This window comes from Triturus cristatus, chromosome 2_1 (genome assembly GCF_964204655.1).
Source record: "Triturus cristatus chromosome 2_1, aTriCri1.1, whole genome shotgun sequence".
Lineage (NCBI taxonomy): Eukaryota > Metazoa > Chordata > Amphibia > Caudata > Salamandridae > Triturus > Triturus cristatus.
The window spans coordinates 315,449,605-315,477,255 of NC_140581.1; the positions used below are offsets into that span (position 1 = coordinate 315,449,605).

Sequence of the window (27,651 nt, forward strand, 5' to 3'; positions counted from 1 at the left end):
TTGAAGAATATTTAGAGTCCCTTCCCTTTTGACACATACTCCCAGCTAGATATAAATGACAAAAATGTTAGTAATGGCCCATTACAGAGTGGCTAATTACTGATCATTTGATTTGAGCTTACAACAGAGCACTGCTATCAGAATAATGCTTCTTTTAACCAGAGTCCGCTCCCCACCCTTGATCAATTAAGGCTCCCCCTAGGGGGCCCGCACCCCAGTTTGAAGACCCCTGCACTAGAGATTCTTAGGCGTCAGCCTAAAATGTGAGAGCACAAGGTTCAAATTCCATCTAGCTACACGCCTGCTGGCCATGAAAGCAGATGTAGATAAGTCAGATGATATTTAATTGTCTCATTAGAATTTGAGAAGTCCCCCATTTTGTCACATAAGGTGCTTACGGCTAACATATTGGTCTTAAATTCATCAACTTGAATATCCACATTTAGAAATCAAAAGAACACCGTCTATAGGCAGATCTTTCCCTTTAGCAATGATCAGCAGAAGAACTTCAACCACTTGCCACTGAATTGGTACTCTGCCATGGATTTCTAGCCATAGCTCAGATTGACCATGTCGTCGAAGGAATTGCCCACGAGTGAATGTTATGTTATAAAAATTTATAGCGTGCACAGATACTCAACAGAGTGTCCCGGCACGTACTTGGGGAAAGGAACCACAAACCAAAGCACTATTGAAAGTAAAAGGTTTTCAACTTTTTCCTAAAGATCACAGAATCTTGAATACTGCGCAGCGCCAAGGGTAAAGCATTCCATGCCAAAGCAGCTTTACACACAAAAGAACACCCGCCCAGTCTTTGACGTTTGAACCTGGGGGTCAGCATCAAAAGTTGGGAGGAAGAACGCAACTGTCTCACCGGGTTATAAAAAGCAAACCTTTTCTGAAGGTAGGTAGGCAGAGCCTTATAGGGCCCTATGAGCAATAACCAGAGTTTTTAATTTTATTCGGGACTTCACCGGGAGCCAGTGCAAAGAGCGTAAATGAGCATGCACACTACACCTGCGAGATATCCCCAGCAGGAGTCTAGCAGCCGAGTTTTGAACAACCTGTAATTTGTTCAAGAGGTAGCCGGAGATGCCCACATACAGTGCATTGGCATATTCCAGGCGAGATAAAATCAGGGCACGGACAACTGTTTCTTTGGCAGGTCTTGGAAGAAGAGGAAGAAACTTCCTCAAGGCTTTCAGTGTACCAACCAGTTTCCTAACCTGGGTAGAAAAGGACAAGTTCTCATTGTACCAAACCCCCAGGTTTTTTGCAGCAATGTCCATTGCACTAGGCAAGGGGAAACCAGGGGACCATAACCTCTCTGGAAAGACGCCATACAAGAGGACCTCTGATTTCTCTTCATTACATTTTAGATATGCCTTGGAGAGCCAGCAGAAAACCGAGGACAGACAGTGTCATCATCCCTTCCCCATGAGAACAGAAGCTGGGTGTCGTCAGCATAGGCCATCACCTTGATGAGTGAGTAATTGTAGTAAGTACATGATGAAAGTCCTCCTCCACTCTGATGAGTGGTCTGTTATTAAGGGGAGTTAGACAGATTATTGTAGATGGAGGTTCAAGTGTTCAAAAAAATAATAATAAACAAAAATAAAATTAGATTTGGTGGTTCAGTTGAACCACAAGGATGGGTGACCATTTTCAGGCTGTCCTGAGTTTCTGATGAACCCTAAGAATTAGAAGTGAAACCACAGGCAAACATCACCTACCATAGAGTTTTTATCGGATTCGCCAGGCACCGCTTGGGAAAGGAATTTAGCCCCTGTATGGGATCGTGTGCAGGAGGATCTTAAAACCTGGTCCCATATGCCCTTGTCTATATATGGCCGATCGGCCATCTTTCCCGCCTCCTTTATCAGCTACAAAACCATCCCTATCCGATTCCTCCCGGATGGTTCCGACAGGTCAATACGGCCTTGGGACAGTTTCTATGGGCTGGGGGAATGGCGAGGGTGGCCCTGCGGAATTGCTTCCAGTCCACATAGTGTGGGGGCCTGGCAACCTCTGATGTCCTGTCTTATTATATGGCCTCACATCTGCTGGTTCTCAATGAGTGGTGGTATGGGGACAGGGCCGACCCAGCCTACGTGGTTGAGAGGCAATGTATGGGAGATCACACCCTACACACTATACTCTACTCTACTCCGCTACGCAATTCCTTGCCACCTGCCACGAAACTTATCTTCCAAATATGGCGACAGGCGTTGCGGAGGACCGGGTGGTGGAATAAGTTCACCCGGGAGAGTCCTCTTTGGTACAATGAGCGACTGCCGCAACTAGCTGCACTGTCTGGTTTTCGAGGCTGGGACCGTATCGGGTTCTCTACTCTTGAGGACGTCATGCGGGGATCGGTTCTGAAGTCTTTTCAGGATCTACAGAAGGACTTTCAAATGCCTAAAACCCAATTATTTCGATATCTACAGTTCTGGCATGCCATTACTCCATACATTGAGGGGTTAGGGTCCTTGGCTGAGTTTAGTCCCATAGAGGCAAAGGTATTTATGGGGTATCTCCATGATCACAAGATCTCCAAAAATGTATCAGTCCCTGGTCACCCATAGCTCCCCCACACTGCAGTGCCTTAGGGAGGCCTGGGAGGGAGACATGGGCCCTCTGGAGGAGGAGGACTGGGTGGAGGCCTTGGCCTCCCCGCGGGGATCAGCCATAGCCGTAAGCCTTATCCAATTTAAGTATCTCCACCGGGTCTATTTCACTAGGGTCAGGTTCTGCAGGGCGGGATTGGTGGCCTCCCGGATGTGTCTTTGATGCGAACATGTGGAGGGTACTTTGCTCCATACTGTCTGGCAGTGCTCCGCGTTAGCACAATTCTGGCGGGGGGTTCTGTCGTGCCTCTCCGAGGTACTGGGTTGGGACCTCCCCAGCTCCCCGAAGCTGGTCCTGTTGCATGTTATGGACGATATAGGAGGTAACATATACAAGCATCATCTTATGTTATTAAGGTTCACTTAGGCCAAGAGGGCTATCGCCAGAGCCTGGAAGGCTCCGAGGGCGCCCTCGACATCTGCATGGAAAAATGGCATGGATTTCTGTATGGGTCTGGAAATCCCCATCTTTGTGGCCAGGGGGTGCCCGCTTAAACATTATAAAATCTGGAGGCGATGGGCGGAGTTCCGTGTCCTAGAGCTGGAACCTGTCTCAGTAGTCAGGTCCCCTGACTTGGCTTCCCTCTCATTTTAGTCAACATGCAATATCGCCCCTTGGATACTGGTGTATCATGCATGTGTATACAAGACTGTTCTCTTGTGGTGCTGCTCTGGAGTAGGTGTGAATGCGATGGGGTGGGTTTTGGTTTTTTTGTTTTATTTTCTTCTTTGTTAATATTTCAAATGTATTTCTCTTTAGTTGTCCTATTTTGCTATTGAAATTGTCAAAGTCAATTCAATGTACATTCTACATGCATGAGTTGCTGGGTTACAGTGCTCTGCGCTATATTTGTTATTTGGCAAATAAAATCTGTTCTTAAAAAAAAACCATCACCTACCATTCTATCAAGTTAGATGAGCTCCAAAGATATCAATGTCCAGTTGAGCCGTGGAAATCAACATGTAGGCGATTACTGTTTGCTTGTGCCAATATTACTATATGTTTGTTTTACAATACTGGTTATTTTCAACATTGACAACTGATTTTTATTAATATACCAATAATAATTAACATATACCATTGTAACTATGATTTCTGGATATAATTCATCTATTTACATAAGTTAATTCCTCCAGTATAGAGAAATCAGCTAAAAGAACAAATCTTAACTTACCTTAGCCTCCAAACGAAAATCAGCAGGATGCAGAATTTTCATAGATGTTTCAATGGTAAGCATAGTATATGATGTAAACCTCAAACAAACAAAACATGCAAATAATTCCAAACTGTCTAGTTAGTGACTTAGACTATATAGAAACCAATGGCCTATGATTTCTTTTTATTATCCTTTGACAAAGAAGCCAATTCACTTCCATGAACAGTACCACCCATATGAAACAAACACAGTAACATTCTACTTACCTTCAGAGAGAAAGAGCCTGCTAGAAAAAAGTGGTCCACGTCGATGACAGAAGCAAGGAATCCAGCTAGTAGGACTTCATAGAAGTCACTTTTCTTCCTGAGTCCAATCACGATTGCCCAGGACCACATGCCTACCAGGCCATGTACTGTATTGTCTGTAAGTGCCCGCAGCCAGTCATTTCGCTGAATTAAAGAAAACAGCAGGAACTGGTCAGACATAAAGCAGAATATCCCCAAACCAAGGCTGGAGATCACAGAGGTTGTACTGAAGGTCTGCAGGAGAGCATTTGCCTTTTCCACCTCAGTAGCCATAGTAACTGGCTGCTTACTACACAAAGAGTTACTTCTGAATGTCGGCAGTCCATCCTATTTCAATGTTACTCCATTCTGAAAAACACAGACATAGTTAATACAAAACTACATCATTTGTACACGCCTCTAGTCACATTTACCACAAAAAGATGTAAGAAGTTTTATATACATGAATTTTTATATACATGTTAGCATTTAGTGTCTTTTTGCCAAGTTATTAAGTTAAAATAATATATTGGGCTCTGATCCCACAGAGTAGCCAAATCTTAGCTTTGGTAAGACAACACAAGTCCAAGACACATGGCTTTGTCCAGGACTGTTTGATAACTAGTTGAGAAAGCAAGGACAGCTCAAATATATCACACATAGGGTGTTATTTAAGGTTTGTCGGACACAGTAGTGTTTGTCAGGAGGGCAGTGGACTTTACCTCCATAATGGCATTTTTGTTTTCAATATACTAAATGTTTGGTGGACAGATACCATTGGTGTTGATAGCCTTCCACAAAACACTTTACATTGTTTAGTTTCTTTTAAACAAACTATCATAGCAGCAGTATGTTTCAGAAAAATAGAATAATCTAATGATCACTCACATCCAGAAAGTTTTCTCCCAGTGTGAGGATGGTCATTGTTTTTTCCTGTCTCTTACTGTAATGTTTTTCCTAGTAGTGACAGACAGGAAGAAAACAAAGACATGTAACCACTCAATATGAATAGGGTGGAAGATACAATGTCCTTACTACAACAGTATTACTCCATTGGGGGTCTGAAGAAGTATTCTGTCGGCAAAGTCAATAGGGGCTCAGTTTACGGAATACTTAAGAGTACCCAGTGCACTAAACTCTAGATAATGATCATGTTTAGGTCTTGCCTAAGCAGAACATGAGCTGTCTCTTCGAGACATGCTGTATTCAGAATATGGGCTTGAAGCCTGCACAAAACAGAAACAGCCGCCTGAGCCAGTGCAGAGGCAGCCACAGGAAGAGAGCTGTAAGCAGCCAGCAGCAGCCATTGATCAGAGCAGAGAGAGAGCCCTGCAAACAAAGAGGGCTCCCTTCTACTTTCATTGCTACTTGGTCCCCTCCTCGGGTGGCAGAGCCATGCTAGGCTTCATCTGAAACCTCCTCGCAGTCTCTTGTTTTCTAATAGTCTTTCAGGCCACTGCTTCTGCCTTTCTTGTCTAAAAATACCAGTAGCTCTCTCTATTTACTTTATTTGTTTACTTCTTTTTTGTGTGGGACTGAGAAAGCCAGTCATTTCTTAATTTAATTATTTAGAGCTCCCACAGAATCAAGATCTAGATACTGTTTTTCTTGAGGTGAGGAAGTGCCTTTGTGTTTACGTATTTATTTTAACCATGAAGCCAAGCCTGTATTTCTGCTGTTCACACTGTCCCCCAACTGGAAGGCGCATGAGGCTGGATTTTGAAGGGATTGCGTTGTGCGATTGCATGTGCTTTTGTGCGCAGGGAAACCAGAGTCAACGTTAAACAAGAAAGGAGTTTGTCTTTCCTTGTTTCAGATGCTAGTGGTATTTTTGTTGGGTGAATGTGCATTCCTGATAGCACAGGATTGTCAGGTTGGCAGTTCATGATAAGTGGGAGAAGAGGTTTGTGTACAACGGGACACTGTTGTTCACTTGAAGCTTGACAAGCCCGCAAATGGAGCTGAAGTGAAATAATAAACTCCAATTCCCCTGAACTTCCCTTTTTCTGTTGATATGAATGGATTGCTCAGCTGTGGTGGCAGAAAGCACGCTACTTAGTTGTAAACATGGCCAGGCACCTTTCAGGTTACTGGTGGACAGGAACTTGAGAAGCAGCAACCAGTGTTCATGGGGGTCTTCCATTTGACATGATGGCAGATAGAAATTTTTAAATATGTAACATGCAACGTCAAAGGTGGTTAATATGTATTTTTCCATACATTGCATTGTTCCTTCCATGAGGATTTTTAAAAAATCTCCCAGCGGCTGTCATGCTAGAAATTTTGTGCGGTTTCCGAGTAGTGTATTTTCAAAGGGCTAGAAGTCTTCTCAGTGTGTTTACATTTTCTCTGTGTTTAACTGCATTTGTAACAGCACGTGGCTCGCTTATTCTTCATAATTGCTGCGATGCCTGTCACGCAGTGTTTTTCAATAGAATAAGTTTCAACATGTTATGAAATTAAATTTGATACTGCCGATCTAAATCATACTGCAGCCGTAGGTGAAACGTTTTACTCCCGCCGCCCCTCCACCTTCCACCAAACAGCTCCCCGCAGTTCAGTAGTTGGTAAAGGGGGACCGGCAGGCAGGGTACCGTTCCCCACTGTTTATTATTTATTTATAGAGCGCCTGGTTACTCCAAGGATTGTCCCCGCGCTAGGCACAAATGCTAGGCAGAAATCAGTCAATCGGAAACAAGCAAGGGCAGCTAAGTCAACTGAGTCTGGCTGAAGAGCCAAGTCTTAAGATTCTTACGGAATCTAGCCTCTGAAGATTCAAGTCTCAGGTTCAGTGGCATGGAATTCCACAGCTTTGCAGCCCGTAACCTGAAAGATCATCCCCCTAGACGCGCTCTGCGCACTCTGGGGATCGCTGCTAGAGCTGCTTCACTTGCTTCAGATGTCTGGGAGGGATATATGGTTGAATCAAAGGGAAGAGGTAACTGGGACCCCCCTGATTCAATATCCTGTGAGTGAAGCAGAGAGCTTTAAAGAAGACTCTGTGCTGAATAGGGAGCCAATGCAGTGCTGCAAGACCTGGCAGAAAATCATTTTGGAATATGTAATAGCATCCGAGCTGCAGCATTCTGTATTCTTTGGAGCATTCCCAACCTACCTTTAGAGACCCCTAAGTATAGGACATTACAATAATCAAGCCTAGACACCAAATGGGCCTGGATTACCGTTTTTGTTGTTGTTGCTGAATTGGGTATGAGCCCTAAGATCTTTCTCAGCAACCTCAGTACCGGAAAACAGGTGCCTACAGTGGATTTGATCTGGCTATCGTAAAACAATTGTTCAACAAAAACGATGGTAAGAGTTTTTACTTTAGGCTTGGGTGTTGGTAAAGGCCCAGAACATCAGGCCACCAAAGGGTGGACCTGATAGAAAGCTGCCTCCCCACCGCCACCATCTTGGTTTTGTACGAGTTTAACTTCAGAGAGCAAGCCTGCATCCAGGCCATGAGATCAACCAAACAAGAGATAAAGTTTGCTGCTGCCCTGCCATCCTCCTGCTCCAGCGTGATAATAAGCTGAGTATCGTCAGCATATGACACCAATTTCACATAGTGGCGTTCTACTATTTCGTCAAGGGTTAGATGTACAGATTAAAAAGAGTAGGACTCAAGGCCGAGCCCTGTGGCACTCCCTGCTGCAAAGGCATGATATCTGAGGTATAAGGCTTTTGGAAAACCTGAAATGAGCGATTGTGAAGAAAATCCGCAAGCCAATCGAGTGCTTGTCCCCTTATGCCTTGTGCCCACAACCATTCCAGTAGTACAGCACGTGAGACGGTGTCAAATGCTGCACTTAGGTCCAGCATAACAAGAGCAGCTGTTCTCCCATCATCAGCCACTCTTCGCAGTGACTAAGAGGCTAGGAGCAGGGCAGAGTCCGTGCTATAATGTGGCCTAAATCCAGATAGTGTCTCATGTAGGTGATTATTTTACCCAATGAACTGCATAAGCTGAGAATGAACATGCATTTCTATCTCCTGCCACCCTTTACCCCACCCCCGCTACTTCTCACCCACCACTTCTTCGCTCCCCTGCTTTGCCTCTCTACTTCCATTGTACTGTTCCCTCCACTGCTTCCCACCCACTGCATTCCTCGTTCATCTGTCCCCCTCCCGTCCTCTCCTGCTTTCCCTCAAGGCCCACCTGCCCCCACCCTCTCTTCTGTCTCACCAACTTCATGCTCCTCATTGCCCTTTATCCTGTTTAAACTCATCCCCTCTTAAATACACCCTCCAAGGTCTAGACTGCTGGAGTGCCCATTGTTTTTTTTCTATGTGGTAAGTGTCTTCTCACCCCCCCTTAACCATACAACGGGTGGAATGTTTATACCTCCAGTCCAATAGGTAGTATTTCAGCCCAACCCCCACTCTGTTTTGATCGTCTGCTGTATGTAAAGAACCGTTAATTTAGCACAGATATTGTGAGCATTTTTATAAACTTTCAGTCCTGAACAAATTTTACACACAGGACCCATGTCCTTTTACTACCATTTGTCTTCTTTCGCATGCTTCAAATTTCAACAGGCGGTTTTCATTCTAGCTGTTGCATCACGTCATATGATGCTAAGTGCAGAGCTATGTGCGGTTCCTCTAAAAAGGAAGGGTTGGTTTTACTAGGTAACTTTTGTTAACAAAACAGTCTTTTAACATCAAATTGACATCACCAGAGCGCTTTTATTCATTTCCCTGCTATGGTCAATGCCTAATATTTAATGAATGAGGAAAAAACTGTAAAGTTCTTGCCTCATTCTCTTTATTTTATTACTTGAAAACAGAGCACTGTTTACCTCCTCTGAATCCTCTTTGCTAAAAGTGACATTAGGATTTAGTTCTGCGATGCTTCTTAGGACCAAAGGGATGTATATTACACACTGCATTACTGGATAAAATGCCCCCGTCTAAAAGTACAAATTCCCTACCAATATACGTGTCACTTGTGTCTATTTTATCGTTCAATCCAGCTTCATCTTTTATCACAGACTGACCATAAAGGTTTAGTAAAGAAGATGTGTGCGGACGGCTTCAAATGCAACACGTGCTGTACTCGTGCAGCAGCTCTTGTAATAACTTCCTGAGTGGTTGTGTTATCGAAATTCTGTATTGCATTCAGGTGAAGCAAAATACAGCAACCTGCTTACTTCAGTATCTCAGGGGTAAGCAGTTGTCTCTGTGAGGAGTTACTTAAATATACGCATTGTGATCCATGTTTGAGGAAAAGGTCTAATAACCTTGACGTACAATCTTTGGACAGAAAGCCCACTAGACAACCAGGGAATTGTTTTATTTACTGTTTGAGGAGGGGAGTGTCTCTCTTGGACATAGGACTGTGGCCCCTCTCACTCCTGGACATAACAGTCTTTTGGCCCCTGGGGAGGGACAGATAGGGGGTATTTACTGAAAGTCTCCCTTCCTAGAAGGGCCGAAAACCTAGAGAAGTGGCCACACTTGGGTACTTATAGAAGCTAGATTGTATTGAAGGGACGTTATGAGTGTAGTGGGCTTTCTGACCCCCCTATCGCCCCCATGAGAGGCAGACTGGGACACCCACTATCCAGCTCCGAAAAGGGCCTAAAGACGGTTGTGTCTGGGGTAGTGGAAAGAGGACAGACCAATGTTCAGTGGGGGTGCTTTCCCCTCAAAACAGTATCTCTTGTGCCCCTTCTTGGGTTTCGCTTCCTCAGTGCCATCTCAAGAAGGAATTCGCTAGGGAGAGTACTCTCCCGTGTTGAGAGGTGCTTAGGGAACCTAGTTATGCACCCAGCAATAATCAAAAGTGAAAGACGACATTCTGCTGGCCTGCAAAAGGTACAAACAGCGCAATCACTGCACCACAGACTGCCCGTACAATGACGAAGGCTCACCCCAGGTAGAAAGCAAAGGCTGCAGTGCCTCAGGGACAATGACGGATGGCAGCACCCCCAAGTGCTATGATAAAATGGTGCCAGGGGCGGAGCAGGGTGACTAGTGGGAGCTGAGTCCGAACGCCACAGGACCACCTCATAGGCGAAATAAGGACAGTGCTGCAGAATCAGGCGGAGCCTGGCGGAAAAGCCTGATGCTATCAGAGGGGTGGCAGATGGGGCTGCATGTCCTTTGTGGAACCACGTGTGAGTTCAGTGGTCTAATTAGGGATTACGCCCTGAGACATAGAAGGAACAATAGAGGTAGAGGGCCCGACTAACAGAGCTTATCTGCCACTATCCTCCAGAGAGCTGTTACAGGGTCCAGTAAAGCTCAAAAGGAGTCCTATAAGGAATGTGGAATATCATTTGGTTTGGACCATACAGTGAATACACACATGATGTGAGGGGGAGGTGCTTCTGTTTTCCCCACTCCATTCTCATGAAAAACAGAATGAGTTGGAGCCACACCAGGATGGACTTATCACTGTAAGCACTTAACATGAACATGTTGATCTTCATTTGGTGAGCGGGTCACTGCTCAGCCAAGCACTGACAGAGGAACTAATGCTGGTCACGGACGTTAATTCACTAAATTGCTAGGATTAACAGAAGTGACATCAACCACTCTTAAAGTTTGATTGCATGCAGGGTTGAACCCCCTAGATCCTCCAGATTCTGCTGTGGGGCCAGAGGATGAGCAAAGAGGACACACTACAAGAGGTAAACAGGGTTCTTATGAGTCCAGTTCACATTTTGCTTTTGCCACTACCTTTCTGAACCTTGGAATCAGTGGAAGAAAGGTCACTGGTCAGGAAAGGGTAAGCCATGAGTAGCTGCTTCAATCCCATACGACTCCTAATTCACATCTTTTTAAAAAGGGCAGGCATATTATATGCTGGGGTATCTAGGCACTTTAGAACAATTTTAAAATGAAGATGATACCAAATAATTAATATTAATTCAATATAGATTCCAACCAAGGTCTGACTAGAGATTCAGTATTATCTATCAAATTTTCATTTTTCTGTTTAATCAAAATACATTATACAGTTATTTATAAAAATTAATATGAAAATTATTAGAACATTGGAATGGTGAGCGCTCCATTGAAGACAATGGAATGCTCCGGGCTTCTAATGGCTGGTAGAAGCCCGGAGCATCAACATTCCAATGTTTGTTCACAGCTGTTGATGTGAACAAAGGCCTCCTGGAGCCCGAGGGGATTTCAACCTCCTCGGACTCCGTGAGGCCTTTGTTTTACAAATTAGAACATTCTACCCTCTAGTGGTGGAATGTTCTATTAGCCTTAGAGCCCTCTATAGAGGGCTCTACCGGCCATTAAAGCCCACCTCATAGTTAAAGGTCCGAACCGAAGCGGGAGCAGGCCTTTAATGGCCAGTAGAGCCCGCTACGTCGGGCTCTAAACTAAATTAGAACATTGGAATGTTGAGCGCTCCATTGAAGACAATGGACTGCTACAGGCTTCTAATGGCTGGTAGAAGCTCGGATAATCAACATTCCAATGTTTGTTCACAGCTGTTGCTGTGAACAAAGGCCTAATAGAGCCCAAGGGGATTTCAACCCCCTTGGGCTCCGTAGGACCTTTGTTTTACAAATTAGAACATTCTGCCATCTAGGAGCGGAATGTTCTAATAGCCTTAGAGACCTCTGTAGCCAGCTCGACCAGCCGTTAAAGGCCCGCTCTCTTGTTAAAGTACCTCGCCTTCAGCTCGGGCTTTTAATGCTAGAGCGGGCCTTTAATTGCCAGTAGTTATATTAAATACACTTCATTATATAACCCGCATAGAGAAACCGTTTTCAATGTAAAAACAAGTAGAAATATAAAACTATCCAAGCATTTTGACCACCATCATTTTTTACAGTTGGTGAAGGGAAACCTCCAAAATTAATGTGATCTTTTATTTGAACATGAATTATTCTTGCATGCAACCAAGTCATCAGAATGCCCATATTTCTGACAATAGTTTTGAAAATGATCTTCAACCACGTACACATAGCTTCAGCCCATTAAATGTAGCTTAATCAGGATGTCACAACTTAGTCTGGCCATTATTGAAATTAATGTTGTGTCTTATACAGCTCATTAGACTTCTAAATTGCAACCATTTTAAGGGTTTACAGCCCACTAACCTTCTAAATCGCACCCATTTTTGGGGGTTTTGCTCATCCTGTCTCTTCTAGATCAAAAATGAATACTATAGGCCCATGGAATTTGGTTGCCTTTCTTATGGTGACGGCTTCACATCTTTTTTTATTAGTGAGTAATGTTTACAGTTTGAACAAGAAGTACTCATGATCAAAGTACAGAAACTTTGACAGTAAAAACCATAACTTACGTCCATTACAACCCTATGCACACCTTAGCGTGTGTGCATGGTTTACGTGAGCTCAGGGTTTACTCGGAGCCACGGGTCCTGAAGAAAGCCATTCAATTTGACACTTTTGGCTGAAACATGTAGACCACCTCACAAAAATTCACTTTTCACATAATTTAAGGAGTCATGCGAGACCAGTGTCTCATTCACGTCCATTTGTTTTTAATCCTACCCCAGAGACTATATAATAAAGGATTATGTACCCTGTAGGTAGTTTTAACCCCTTAGCTGCTAGGCCTCCCCCCCCCCCCCCCCCGTGCTAAGTCTTTTTTTTGGCTATTTGGGGTAGTTCGCACTTAGGCCCCTGTAACTTTTTGACAACATAAGGTATCCACGCCAAATTTGCGTCCTCTTTTTCCATCATCATGGGGATTCTAAGGGTACCCAGGGATTGTGGATTCCAATGGAGGAGACCCAGAAATTAGCCAAAATACAGGTAAATTTTGTTTTTTGGGGAAAAATGGGAAAAAAGGGCTACAGATGACAACGCCTGTTTTTTTCCCCTGCAAATGGTATCAAAAAACGGGTTGTGGTGCTGAAATCACCATCTACTCAGCTTTCAGGGACAAGCAGACTTTTGTCAGAAAACCAAACATTACACAGTTTTGGCATTTTTCTTTTACATAGCCTATTTTTGCTATTTCTTGTGCTTTCAACCTCTTTCCAGTTAATGGTAGAAATGGGTATGAGGAGGAGGAGCCTAGCGCGCAACCAAGATGGCCGCGTAGGTGCGAGGCTCCCGAGGACCTCCGCGACCTCCTGCATAAATCCTGACAGAATCCTGTTCCAGATGAGGGGACTGTGTTTGTGAGCCCGAGCAGAGGTGACGCCCGTTTTCCGTTTTTAAATCGGACCACGGACACCGGCAGGAGTATCGATTGAGGTTTGCGGCCTTCTCCACACGGGCCCCCCGTACTGGAGTTGTGGGGCGATCCGGACACAAAGTGAACAACAGCGGCGGGCAAGGCTGGGTGACTCGCGTACCCTGCACTTTCACTTTCGCTTTTGCGCCCTCCTTGCTGCCAGGCGAGGTTGGGTTGCGGGGCGGTGTGCGGTGGTGTGGTCTCGCTGGGGTGCCCTGCCGGTCCGCCAGCTGCGGTTTGTCCTGCGGAGCGGTGGTCGCTCCCCCCTGGACCCCTTGAACTGGATTGTCGGCCCCCCCCTTTTCTTGAGTAGACTGACTCGTCTTGGGGATCGAAACCATGTCCACAAAACAAGATGGCGATCGGGCTAAGATAAAATCGACCCGCCGTGGCGCGGCCCAGCAATCCAACAGTATGGACCGCTACACCCTACAGAAGGGATCCCCAGAGGCGCCGCGTAGGTCCCCTACGGGCCCGACTGATGCTTCCGCTCTGCCCACGGACCTGACCCTCCGAGACATCATGGGCGCCATCGCCGAGATGAAGGCCTCGGTGGACCAGCGCTTCGACACTCTGGCCCAGAAGATTGACTCGGTCCTCGTGGACGTGGGCCTCGTGAGGGCTGATTTGTCTAAAACCAACGACCGGGTCGACTCTTTGGCCCACTCTACCACGGGCCTCACAACGGACGTGGCGGCCCTCCAACAGGAGGTGCGCAGGCTTGGCCAGGCGAGCGCCCTGATGAATCGTCGGCTGGAGGATTCCGAGGGTCGGGCCCGGAGGAACAACGTTCGCGTTATCGGGGTGCCGGAGGGACGCGAGGCGGAGGCGGCGGATCTATTTGTGGAGGACCTGGTTCTCACCCATCTCTGGCCTCGGGGGCTGAGTAAATTCTTTGCGGTGGAGCGTGCCCACAGGGTCCCCGGGGGTAGGCCTAAGGTTGGAGCCCCTCCGAGGCCTCTCATCGCCCGGATCTTCAATTTTCGGGATAGAGACGCCATCCTACAGACTTCCAGGCTACAAGGGCCGGTCAAACTTGACAATATGGACATCAATTTCTATCCTGACTTCACTCCGGCAGTCCAAAAGCAGAGGCTGAGCTTTCTTGGTGTTAAACGTCGCCTAAGGGACCTGAATCTCAAATATGCGATGCTTTTTTCAGCTAAGCTGAGAGTGGAGGTGGATGGCCACACGCACTTTTTTGACCGACCCGAGGTGGCCGGGGACTGGCTAGACACTTTGCCCGGAGATCGGGGCCGGGGGGGTGGGGGGGGTGCGGTTGGTGGGGAGGGCCCGCCGGATCAGGACTGAGGGACTAATGGTAGGCCTTGCTCTGGACTGCGTTGTTGTCACTATTGACTGTTAGGGTAAGTTCCCCTCCTGTGGAGGTCGTGTGGGGTCTCTTGGGGGATCTCCCTCCTCCTCTGGGGGACTAGTTAGTTTTCTTATCTATGGGGCGACAGGCACACTGCACTTTGGGGGGGCTGTTTGGGCTCATGCAGGGGTGCAGGGTGGGGGGAGTTCTGTTGGGTTGGGTGGGTTGGGGTGGGGTGTGGTTCTTTTTTACCGCAAGGCAGACCCGTTATTGTATTGTTGTTTTTGAGATGCTCTGGGGGGGACAACTGATGGCTTTGTTATGTGATGGGGGGTAGGGATTTGACATTGTTGTCCTGGAATGTTAACGGACTGGGTGATAGGATCAAGCGGGGTGTGGTCCTGCAGTATCTGAAACGGATTTCGCCTGATGTGGTTTTTCTGCAGGAGACACACCTTATTGGTAATTCCTTTTGTGCCATGAATCGGCGTGGCTATCGCTTGGTGGCCCACTCGGGCTTCACGTCGGGCTCGCGGGGGGTGGGCATCATGGTGAAGAACTCGCTCCCATTGGAAATAGACGAGGTGCGCCATGATGAGAGGGGACGCTACACTGTCTTGGTGGGGAGGATGGAGGGCAAGGTAGTTGTCTTTGTCTCTGTGTACGTCCCACCGGGGCTACAGTCCACCACCTTTGCAGATCTGGGGCGTCTCCTCCTTGACCTCCCGGGGGGGCTTCTGGTGGTTGGGGGGGATTTCAATGCGGTGGCTTCTGGGACTATGGATCGTCATCCCCCTAGGGACCTCCCCCGGGCACAGGCGTGGTTAGCGGGCCTTTTAGACACACTGGGATTGGTGGACTGCTGGCGTTTAAAGCATCCCACCCAGCTGCAGTACACCTTCCATTCGGGTGCCCATGGTAGCCTCTCGCGGCTTGATTATGTCCTTGTCCCTGCGGCTTATGCTGGGAGGGTGGGAGAGGTGCGCCATCTGGCGCGGGGTATTTCGGATCATTCCCCGCTCCTACTGCACTTGGGTGTCTTCCCGAGGGGAGAGGGCAGGGTAGCCCCAATCAATGCTTGGTACCTGCGTGACCCCACTATTCGTTCTGATCTGATTAAATCATTGCAACGGTATTTCGAGGAGAATGTGGGGTCCGTTCCGTCGGCTATCTCCCTGTGGGAAGCCTTTAAAACAGTTCTCAGAGGGGAGGCCCTCTCCTTTATCTCCCATGCCCGCAGACGCGCACAGGAGGAGGTGACCCGGGTGGAGGCCGAAATTACTGAATTGGAGGGTGGTCTGGGGAGTGGGGTGACTGACGCGGCGCTGCATGTTCTACACCTTAAACAGGCGGCCTATAGGGCCCTCGTCACGGAGGCGGCCAGGGGCCTTAGCAGAGAGCAACAGGGGCGACTGTACGATGTGGGTGATAAGGCTGGCAAACTGATTGCGTGGTTGGATAAGAAGGAGAGAGCTAGTCGTGTGGTCCCGCTGATTGAGAGGATGGATGGTGTACGAATTACTGAGCCGGAAGGCATTGTTTCTTGCTTCGCGGATCATTTCCGCGAGGTATATTCTCCGGTCTCTCCCTGCTCGGAGGAGGATTCCCATGCCCTGCTGCGGGACATCGCGCTGCCCTCGCTTTCAGTGGAGGACAGGGATTCGTTGGATGCCGCTCCCACCTCGGATGAAATCGCCCTCGCCATACGCTCGGTCGCCTCGGGCAAGGCCATGGGCCCGAATGGCCTTCCTATCGAATTGTACAAGCTGCGACCGGATGTACTGGCACCTCACCTCCGCGCGATGTTCCTTGCGGCCCACTCGCGGGGCTCCCTCCCGCCGGACCAGCGTCTAGCTACCATCGTGGTTATCCACAAGGAGGGGAGACCGCGGGACCGGGTTACATCCTATCGGCCGATCTCGCTCTTGAATGCGGAGCCTAAAATCCTCGCCAAGGTGCTTGCCAACCGGCTGGTCGGCGTGGTGGGCGATCTGGTCCACCAAGACCAGTCCGGCTTTATTCCCCATCGCAACACGGCCCTTAACCTGCGGCGCTTGCACGGAGTGCTCGCGCGTGTTCCATTCATGCGGGAGCCGGCCATCTTGGCGTCCTTGGACGCCACCATGGCGTTTGACACGCTCGAGTGGCCGTACATCTGGGCGATGTTGGCGAAATTTGGATTTGGCCCGGGATTCATCAGCTGGGTCAAATTGTTGTACTCTGACCCATTGGCGCAGGTGGTGGTGAATGGTCGAGTCTCGGCCCCATTCGTGCTGGGACGGGGCACGCGACAGGGTTGCCCCCTGTCGCCGCTCCTGTTTGCACTGGCCTTGGAACCCCTGGCGGAATGGCTGCGGTGGCACCCCTCTATCCGTGGTCTCCGTTGGACCCCTGAGTATGAGGACCGCGTGTCCCTCTACGCCGACGACATCCTGTTGTACTTAGCCTCCCCGCGTAAATCACTGATTGTCCTGGTCGATGTTCTGCGCTCCTTCGGCCGTAACTCAGGTCTTGTCATCAACTGGGCTAAATCATGTGTCTATGTGCTTTCCGGGGAGGCTCCTGTTCTCCCGCGGGGCTGCTCGATCCAGATTGCTTTGCAGGGGTTTCGTTACCTGGGCGTCTATATTACGCTGGACCCAGTGGTCCGCTACGAGCGGAATTTGCTCCCCCCCCTCCAGCGCTTGAAGGAGGACGTCGCGCGCTGGCGGCGCTTGCCGCTTTCGTCGCTCGGCCGGGCGGCATTGTTCAAGATGATGTCGTTACCGCGCTTTCTGTACGCCCTCCAGAACTCGATGGACCTGGTCCCGGCGCGTTACTTCCGTGAGGTGGAGAGTTTGCAGCGCCGCCTGTTCTGGGACGGGAGGCCGCGTATAGCCCTGGCAAAGTTGACGCTCCCGTGGTATGACGGAGGGATTGCCCTCCCGGATATTAAGCGGTATTACTGGGCCTCCCAATTAGCTGCAATTAATCACGGCCTCTACGGGCCCGCCTTAAACCCGGCATTTGAAATGGACAAGATGCTCCTGCCCGGTGGCGATTACAATCGAGCGCTCTACACTAGCGTGCCCGACTCCCGCCTGACGGGACCCACGCGTGTCATGGTACGAGTATGGCACGCGGCCAATGCAGCTATGGGATGGAAGGACCGTTTGACCCGGGCGTCACCGTTGTATGCGTCTGAGAGGTTGGGCTCCCTCTGGACCTCGAAGGGCTTCGATAGGTGGGACACGATAGGCATTAGTACAGTGGGGGACCTCTGGACGAGGGGAGGATTCAAAACTTTCGAGACACTACAGGCGGAGTTTCAGCTGCAGGGCAGTGAATACTTTCGATACCTGCAGGTCCGTCACGCACTGGGCTCTGTCTTCCCAGACGTGGCCGCCATTCCGGAGTCCTCCCCACTGGAGGATAGAGTGCTAGACGGCCACGTTCCGGACAGCACGATCTCCCTCATCTACAAGAAGTTGATTAATGACCGCTCGGGCTTACTGACTGGGCTCCGCGAGGCTTGGGTTGCCGATGGGTTGGAGCTGGACGACGAGGACTGGATTTCCGCGGTGGCCTCCCCGAAGGAGGTGGCCATCCCGGCTCGCCTTCGCTTCGTCCAGCTTAAGATACTTCACCGGGTGTACGTGACGGGGCCGGGGCTTCTGCGTATGGGCTATGCCGAGGATGGACTGTGTAAGCGTGGGTGCGGTGCATTGGCGACCTTTTTACATATTCTGTGGGAATGTCCGAGGGTGGAGCGATTCTGGCGTGGTGTGCATGAGGTCCTGCGAGCGGTTACGCATGTCGTGCTGGTGCCTGAAGCGAGGAGATGCCTGCTGAATGTGTGGGAACCGACCGACTACTCGGTTCCGCAGACGCGATGGGTGACGCTGGGTTATATGATTGCTAAACGTGACATCGCTCAACTGTGGGGATCCCAGAGGCCCCCGGCAGTGTCGGCCTGGAAAGAACACATGGATTGGTGTATGTTCCGGGAGAAGGTGGTGTATGTGGCGCGGGGTAAGCCTGGGGCGTGGCTGAAGGTGTGGGGCCCCTGGAACGCCTACCGCGGGGGTATTTGCGAGCCGCCATTGTTGCCTCCCGCTTCACCAGCTCCGTCCCCCTAGATGACCCCTTCCCTCAATCCCGGGCACAGAGTTTTCCCAGTCCCAGACCTATTCCCCTTCCCCTCCTTCGATTTTAGTGTATGGTTGGGGTCCCCCCATTTGAGGAGCGTATGTTGTCATTTTCGCTCTCGGGTTGCCTTGCGGGTGTGGTTTTATGTTGTTGTGTTGTATAAAACGAAACCGTATTGTGGGCTCAGAGTCATGTGGCCCCCGTTGCTTATACCTCCTGCTTTAGCGTCTCTGTAACGCCAAGTGCCTTATTGTATATATGTCATTTATTCCTGTCATTTTAGCGGCCGGCCGGAAGGTTGTAGGCCCGTACCTGTATATATTTGAGATTGCAATAAACGGTTTCAAAAAAAAAAAAAAAAAAAAAAAAAAAAAAAAGAAATGGGTATGAAAGCAATAATGGATCCTGGAAAGCTATATATTTTAGAAAAGTAGACAAAATTCTGAATTCAGCGAGGGGTCATTTATGTAGATCCCTCAAGGTTTCTTTATAGAAACTAATCGTTGAATATAGGAAAAATTGAAAATTAGTTGAAACAAACAGCCATTCGTGTCAACATTTTCACCTCTAACTTCTTCTATTATGACAGCTGTTCGAAAGCAATATACCGTTACATCTGCTGGACCTTTCTGGTTGTGGGGATATATAGGACTTGTAGGTTCACCAAGAACCAGACAAACCCAGAGGCAAAAACTGAGCCGCAATTTGCAATGCCTTTTTAATATGTATATAGCAATTATTGTGGGAAATGTATACATGGAAAAATTGGTATGAAAGACACCTATGTATTTCTGAAATTGGAACAAAATATAGAGTTTAGAAACAGTAGATATTTGCACATTTCCGAATTATAGGTCATTTTTCAAAATGACATTTTTATACATTGTCTTTCATTTGGAAGGCAAAAATGCACCGAAAGTCAATAGGTAATAACAGTTGCTCCACAATTCTGTGTTACCCTAAGTCTCCCGATAAAAATGGTACCTCACTTGTATGGGTAGGCCTAGTGCCCGCGACAGGAAACGTGGACACACTTTATTTTTACAGTGAAAACTGACCCTTTTTTGTAAAGTGCCTAGCTGTAGATTCTGAACCCTAGCTCTGCCAGCACCTAGGGAAACCTACCAAACTTATACATTTTTTAAAACTAGACACCCAGGGGAATCCAAGATGGGGTGACTTGACTGGCTCTCACCAGGTTCTGTTACCCAGAATCCCTTGCAAACCTAAAACAAATGTTTTAAAAACACATTTTCCTCACATTTCTGTGGTGGAAAGTTCTGGAATCTGTGTGGATCCACAAAATTCCACCCAGCCCGCATTCCCCACAGTCTTCGAGAAAAATGGTACCTCACTTGTGTGGGTAGGCCTAGTGCCCGCGACAGGAAAGGGCCCAAAACCTATTGAGGCGACTTCAAAATTACCTATCACAAAACAAGGGGGGTCCCATGAGGTTTTTGGCCCAGGGCTCGGCGACCATCTAGGGAAGCCTACCAAACCCACACATTTCTGAAAACTAGACACCCTGGGGAGTCCAGCAAGCTATGGCTTCCATGGGTCCACTAACATTCCCTACCGAGAATCCCCTGCAAACCTCACATTTAGCTGGAAAAAAAAATCACTTTTTTCTCAAATTTCTGTGTGGGCAAGTGTTGCATTGTTTGAGGGGGGGAGATTGGGGGCATTGCCATGCCCTTTTTGGGCAGCCCCCACCCCAAAGTCAATAAAAAAAAATCCCTGGTTTCTAGTGGGTGGGGGGGACAGAAAGACTGACATTTCTCGGGGGGGGGGGGGGGGGGGGGGGGGGGCACTGCCATTCCCTTTTTGGGCAGCTCCCACCCCAACAGAAAAAAAAATCCCTGGCTTCTAGTGGGCTTTCTGCCCCCCCCGGGGGGCAGATTGGGGGCAGAAAGACTGACATTTCTCTGGGGGGTGGGGGTACTGCCATGCCATTTTTGGGCAGCTCCCACCCCAACATCAATTAAAAAACAAAATATATCCCTGGTTCCTAGTGGGCTTTCTGCACTGCCCCCAAAGACTTACATTTCTCGGGGGGAGGGGGCATTGTCATGCCCTTTTTGGGCAAACCCCACCCCAACGTTTTTTTTTTTTTTTAAATCCCTGGTTCCTAGCTGACTTTCTGCCCCCTTTGGGGGGGGCAGATTGGGGGCTACTGCCCCCATCTGCCCCCAGGGGTGGCAGAAAGACTTACATTTCTCTGGTGGGGGGCATTGCCATGCCCTTTTTGGGCAGCCCCCACCCCAACGTAAATAACAAAAATAATCCCTGGTTTCTAGTGGGCTTTCCGCCCCCTGTGGGGCAGATTGGGGGCTACTGGCAGGGGGGTGGAAAGACTGTTGCGAGCAAACAAATATGGGAGGAGCAAAGGCCCTTGCCCAAGGGGCCGCTTCCCCCTCCCTGGTGCTAGTGGGTGGAATATTAAATTATTTTTAGAATAGAGAATATATACCCAGACCTGGCTATCAAATGATGGATAATGCAATGTGTACTCGAACACGGAAGGTGGGAATGGAATGGTAGCTGGGAGCAGAAGCCATAGCGAGTGGCAGCCGCGGCCGGTCCATTTAGGCAGAGGAGCCACGCCCTTCACCTTTTGCCCCACATGAACAGTGTCTTTCAGGGTAAGCAAAGGTCAGCCTGACAGACACTGTTCATTTTGAGGTCAGGTAGCCAGGAGCTAGATATGCGCTACACATGCAGGTTCCTGACTGCCTGAACTGAACTTTGCTGGGCTGAGAATGTCACAGCTCCTGTGGTCGTGACCTCCTCAGCTCAGCAAAGGTCCTGGAGGCCTTCCTGCTCAGTGACAAGGGTTAGCGTCACTCATTGCCTCGTACCTGGGCGCTTCAGTTTTAAGCCCTGAAGCCCCTCGGGTCGAGTGTCAATCAGTAACACTTTGTCACAGAGTGGAGTGAGCAGTTTACTGACCCCATCCCACTCTGTGACAGTGGCGGCTGGTGACATTTGAAAGTGGTGATGCGTAAAATAATTTTCATACTGCACCCCAGCGAGCGAGCCGGAACAACCTACGGGGGATTCGGGGGGGAGTCTCCCCCTTAGAAAAAGAGTGGACAAATGGTGCATTTTCAAGCAAATTTGAGAAAACAGGAAGGTTAATAAAGCAATGGTGAAAGTCCAGTACAGAGCCACAGGAGGACAGGCTGTTCAGTATAAACTTCAGAGGAACCCCCAAGACTTAGTGAGGAATTTCCACTACTGTAACTTAGAATGACAGGACCACCTAGGCTTGTTAGCATCACCGACTGCGCTTGCTTACCTTGTGACACTGCATTTGAGCACAGAAAGCAATTTTTTTACTTTGCTTTATTGCTGGTGCGAGAAGAAACATCAGATCAAGTGCATTCATTTAAAGTTTGATGCATTTCCACTTTTCTCTGCCTAGCATTCCCCTAATGGCCCGCCGCCTCTCTCTGGAGAAGCAAGCAGCCGTCAGCGTCAGAAGACGTCAGAAGACTGACTGCCATGTGAACAGTATACAGCTGCAACACTGCTCAGTGTCTCCTTTGAAAAACGATGCATGCCACAATTCGGAACTGCCACACCGATGTGCAGAAAAAGTTGTATGGCACCATATCTCGAGGTACTTGGTGTTACCCCTTTACAGAGCCAGCCAGAAGAAACCAAAATGTCACTCGATAATACAGTAAGCAATATTTAAGCATGCTTGTCATGTGACCATTCATATATACACCCAGTAAAAGAAGACAGCAGGGTCTTAACAGCACCTCCCACATCCAAACCAGCGAGCACTAAACCAACTTCCATTACCATCTGGACTCTGTGTAAAATAATGGCCTAATGTCACACAGCAGAGATTCTCTGACATGGTTTTTTCTTTAAAATAATCCTTTCCCCTGTTTTCCCCACTCTGATTCTCACACCACGACTGACCCAGACAGCTACAGAACAGAAACAGAAATTTTAAAAAAACACATTGTACTCACCCATCCATCAAACAAAAAACTAAATTCCACCCTGCAATTTATATTTTACAAAATTACAACACACACACACAAACATGGTGAAACATTTGTTAGATTCTAAAGAAAGTCACATCATGGTACGCATATTCATTGAGAACAAAGCAAAACATGAATCAAAAGTGCAAGACACGGACGTATGCATCTGAGAATTTAAACAACTTGGTGTTACACCATGCCAGCGCTGTCTGCCCAACCAGAGAGACGGCAGGCCTGCTTTCTATTCTGCACCACGACTGGCGCTGCAGCAGAGCACATTAAACTTTTTGCATTATTGAGAAACTGGGCCACGAGCTGGAAATATAGAACCCCTAGGTGTGAAGCTGGTGTCTGGTGCACAGAAGTGAAACCTGCATGGGGTTTATAAAGGTGGGGGCTATATATATTATAATTCCAATTTTTTGAGTTGCGCACTTCATCTACTGAGCCACATGACAAGGATTGAAATCTATGAACTGCAGGGCGCGCACACAGCTCTGGAGAATACACATCAACCCCGTATGAAATTACAGCCTCTCTCACCTGCAGGTTACACACCCAGCAGGCTACACGCTGCGGAAACTGGACTTAGTTAATGTAGGGAAATCGGCAGCGCAGAGCAGTTTTCAAAATGCAATAAATGTGCTGATGCCAGGTTTTATCTTGAACGCCAAAGACACACAATTGATGGACGGAATGCAGAACAATTCAAAACACTCACCCTCAGTCAAGAGATCTGGGTTAAATCCATCATTCTTTTGCTCACCATGCCACCCCAGTTTAGACCTTGGTATATGCAAATCAGTCTTGACCCTGTGCCTCATGGGAACAGTCCAGCCCAAACTGCTAAGCCAGGTCCTCCCTGGACCGGAAACAAGCATCCTAGGACCGGTTTCGGGGTTTCACCCCTCTTCAGCCAGGATAGCTTGATTCCAGTGGCACAGTGAGCCCAGGACTCACGTCTGAGCATACCTGGCGCACTTAGGGCGAGAAAGCAAAAGACACACAATTGATGGACGGAATTCAGAACAATTCAAAACACTCACCTCCAGTCAAGAGATCAAACGCCGACAGTGACAAACATGGCTGTTATCATCTCGGCCGAGAGCTAATGTTAGTGTCAGCGCAGCTGGGATGCGAGACCGTCACATTTATTGTGTCATTATGCTTTTAATTAACCGAACAATTTCAGACGGACAACCTGCTCCCCTCCCTACCCTCAGTAACGTGGGCGCGCGGACCTGGCAAGGCAGGTACGGCCAGCGGATGGTGAGCGCTTTTCAGCTTCCTTCTAGCGGCCTAAGTGCTTCAGTAACACTGGGTAAACGCACTGCCCTGTCTGGAAATCTAGACACGGTGTTATCGCTTCTTCTGCACAATTAATGCCCGGTCTATATGTACCGGTGACTAAGGGCCATGCGTCGGATAACAAAACCTAGTCGGCTGTTCAGCCCTATATTAGACGTGCTAAGCAGTCGCAGCTCGCAATACTTGCGGGGGGGAGGCGGGGGGGGGGGGGAGGTAGCACGGGGGTGATTAAAAATAAAGTTTGAAAAAACTTACCTGTCCGGGTCCGCGGCGCATCTGCGGTCTGCTCCTGGGCCAGCATTGGCGGAATGGCGCCTTCAACGTCTTCTGACCTAAAGCCAGCCAAAGAGGGAAGGCTGCAGTCCCAAGCCTCCTGGAACCTCTGAGGCAGAGCTGCAGTAAAATGTGATTTTGTATTTATTTACGTTTGGTGCGTGTATGTTTGAATATTTAGTAATTAGCGATGTGTGTGTGTGTGTGTCTGTCTGTCTGTGTTTGTCTGTGTGTGTCCCGCCCGCCCTCTACCTCCTACAATTACCGGCAGCCACTGGCAAGTGGATTTGAGCTTTTCTGTTGTGGAAATAATTTTTCCTTCTCAAAATAACGTTTAGCCTTATTTAAACAAAACAGGCCATTCTAGTTTCCCTTAGCTCGCATTTCACCTCATCAGTTTACGGTTGCTCAATCTCAGTGAAACTGAAAACTATCATACATTTTTGAGGCAACGTTCTCAGAAGAACAGTGAGGTTACTGGAGGCCAGGTGCACCTCTGCTGCCTTGAGGGCATGTTCCACGACTAAAGACCTGTGCCATGACGGGGAGTGCTGTGCTATTCTAAAATGTCGTTTGGGCACAGCCAAGGATTTAATTGGGCCGGCTCCCTTCAGGTCTTAGATCCAGCAGTAATTCTAAACAGAAAGTGAAACGGGTCTCTTACGGGCTCTGTGTTCCTGTCTCTAACCTTTCAGGCTAAAATACTGATCGATTTCTTAACAATGAATGCAGGGGAGGCTTCTCCGCTATGGAGGAGTGGGTCACTCAACTGGTGAAATGCCAGCAGACAGAAGAAAAATAAAATGACAAAACTATTTTAATATCACTGTATTTGTCACGTCCGCGATCAAGGGTGGGGCCAGGCCATGTCTCTGTGTCAGCAGTGGTGTGGTGGAGGAGTGGTGGTAGGCACTGAAAGTGCACATGTTGGTTTGGTCGGCCGACCAAACCAACATGCACACTTGAATATTTCCAGGCTGTTCCTCAGAGATATCAGCAGTGCTCAGGGGGACAGGCTCCCAGTCCCTGCTGGAGGGTGAAACTGACCCGCTCCACCCAATCCCAGCACTTCTGTCATGCTGGGAGTAATTGCATGAGAGAAGTGCTGGGATTGCGGGGGGTCTGGGAACCTGTGCCCACAGGGATTGTAGAGACAGGAGCAGCAAGGCACTGCAAGGGAGCAAAGATCGCAGCAGACGGCAGCAAAGGGAAGTGTGTTAACTATTGTTTTTTATTCTTTTTTCTACGCGCAGCCCCCTCCCCCCTCGGCTTACAGTTGAGATTTGGTTTGCGCGTTTCAGGGGCGGTGAAGGTAAAGGGTGCAAGGAAGTACATGCAGGAGAGAGATAAAATAGTGTGCAGACGAGGAAAGAGATGGCGTGGGAATGATACAGATGAGGATTTCGGAAAGGTTTGAAGAGAAAGAGGGTTTACAGTCTCACAGACTGCAGCCTAAAGTGGTGTGAAGGAAAAAACAAGAGTGAGACACTCTGAAGACCACTACACCTTCCACAGACCTTAGTAATATTTATTTATCCGTCTCACAATTTCATAATTGAAATTTTTCAATATTAATCATTTACAATTTTTGTTACTCATTTATCTTAAACCACTAATAACCATTAGCAAAGCCAATATTTATGGTTTGTGAAAGGTGTATGTCAGTTGTCATATACCTCGATGCAATAACAGAAAGCTCAGAAAGGCACCAAAATACTGGTTGAGTGGCACTCTGTGAGCACAGAATTTTAGTTCACGTTTAAGCCACGCCCTTCATTATTTAGGCTGCGCCTCTTTAAGTGACCCCGCCCACTTTTCCCCACCCCCACTTACAGCCCTGAGTACTACCATTCAAACTCTCAATAGTATATCCTGTCTAATAAACAGCAAGAGAACAGAACAGCCACACACTGTTGAAAATGCGTGGCCGGCACATATCGTACACGCCTTATACGTCCATTTACATTACTCCTTACCTTTCCTTGGTTCTTCTGCGCCGAGAAGAGACGTGTGTGACAGATGACAGATATATGGATCAGATCTCCGTTCCTCCAGCTACCGAGATAGGGGCGAGGACCAGCCCTACCTTGCACCAGTAGCGAGATCCTCTCATCCTCCTCCGCCTTCGCTACTGACTCAACTGGGAGGTGCAGCCCTCTACCGCCAGAGGGCACCCGAGACCTGGTAGCCCTTCAGCCGGTACCATTGAAAATGCAGAGAAGCAGCACGCCTCCTCACCTGCTATAAATAGAACATTGAACAGCTACCTCCGTTGGAAAGAAAAGGTGACCGCCCTCTTACACTGCCACTGAGACAACAGGGACCAGGGTGTTCCTTCTTCACCATTGCTACGTACATTACGGGGACAGGGAAACCCTTCACTGCGCGGTTCTTTAAGGAGACACACGGGCATTTCCCTCAGGAACAGAATTGCCTCGGCACTCTGCCTTCTAGTGGTCAGCATGTGATGCCTTCCGATGTCTAAGAACCCGCCCATTTCCTAGACTAGGTAATCATGCGAGCCATTTTGAAAAGTAGCCTCCGTCGTTGATTTCACCGACAGTCTAACTCGCGCACTTAAAATGCGCACATTTCATTTCAGATTCAGCGAACTTTAAATTTTGCTTTGTAATTAGCATTCACATATATACATATTTTTATTAAAAAGTGGCAAAAGTACCGCGTTCCTTTTTGAGATTTTGAGAGTCACAAAAGACAACACGTGCCTTTTTCAATTCAATGTTTTGTTTCAACTACGCTTCCAGTCAACAAAGTGTATAATATGTGACATCCGATTGAATTCGTATACATACTGTTCTTCTGCCGTCGTCTGGAAAAAAAACACCACCCTTACAAGTGCGGATAGAAGCAGATCTCTAAGTGCAGCAGATGCCAGAGCTCTGTTTAATACCAAGAGTTTCCCATGTGTTGTTTTTCCACTGCTCCATTATTGCCTACTACTTAAATTACTTTTATTTTTTAGTTGAATTGTAATTGAATTTATATAGCACATACTACCCCTGATGAGGCGTTTAAGTGCTTAACGGCGAGTAGCACGCTACTCCGGAACCCAGGGTTAGTGGTTATTATTGGTTATTGCGATTAGTATGATCTCTCAAGAAAAATTGCATGCATTTACTCCAGCTACTTGTGATGTATATATTAACAGTCCTGCCAAGTACGACGCATCAGGTATTAGTCTAAAACATTTCAGTGTGGTGGTCCACAACACCGCACTGAAATGCATTAGTCACACATTATAGCGCTGCTCAGCTGTCAGTGTCCACAGCTGGCCGACTTGTGACGCAGCAAATAAGAGAAAACCTCTAATCTGACCTATCTAATTTAAACATTGGCAAGAAGCTCAAACCTAAGAGATTA

General features: G+C 48.0%; 1 protein-coding gene across 3 annotated transcripts in view; it reads right to left on the minus strand.

Moving 5' to 3' along the window:
• The window catches only part of TMEM267 (transmembrane protein 267), a 34,137-nt gene extending 7,428 nt beyond the window's left edge, over window positions 1–26,709 (minus strand). The window contains exons 1-3 of one of the 3 annotated variants that reach the window (XM_085631210.1): window positions 26,247–26,709; window positions 24,253–24,390; window positions 4,051–4,437 (exon numbers count right to left, since the gene is read on the minus strand). In XM_085631210.1, the coding sequence (XP_085487336.1) occupies window positions 4,051–4,362 (312 nt within the window). In that variant the 5' untranslated portion in view covers window positions 4,363–4,437; window positions 24,253–24,390; window positions 26,247–26,709. Of the gene's footprint in view, window positions 1–4,050; window positions 4,438–4,956; window positions 5,245–24,252; window positions 24,391–26,246 lie in introns of those variants that run through there. The other 2 variants (XM_085631211.1, XM_085631213.1) reach the window with 2 other exon arrangements.
• Window positions 26,710–27,651: the final 942 nt, after the last annotated feature.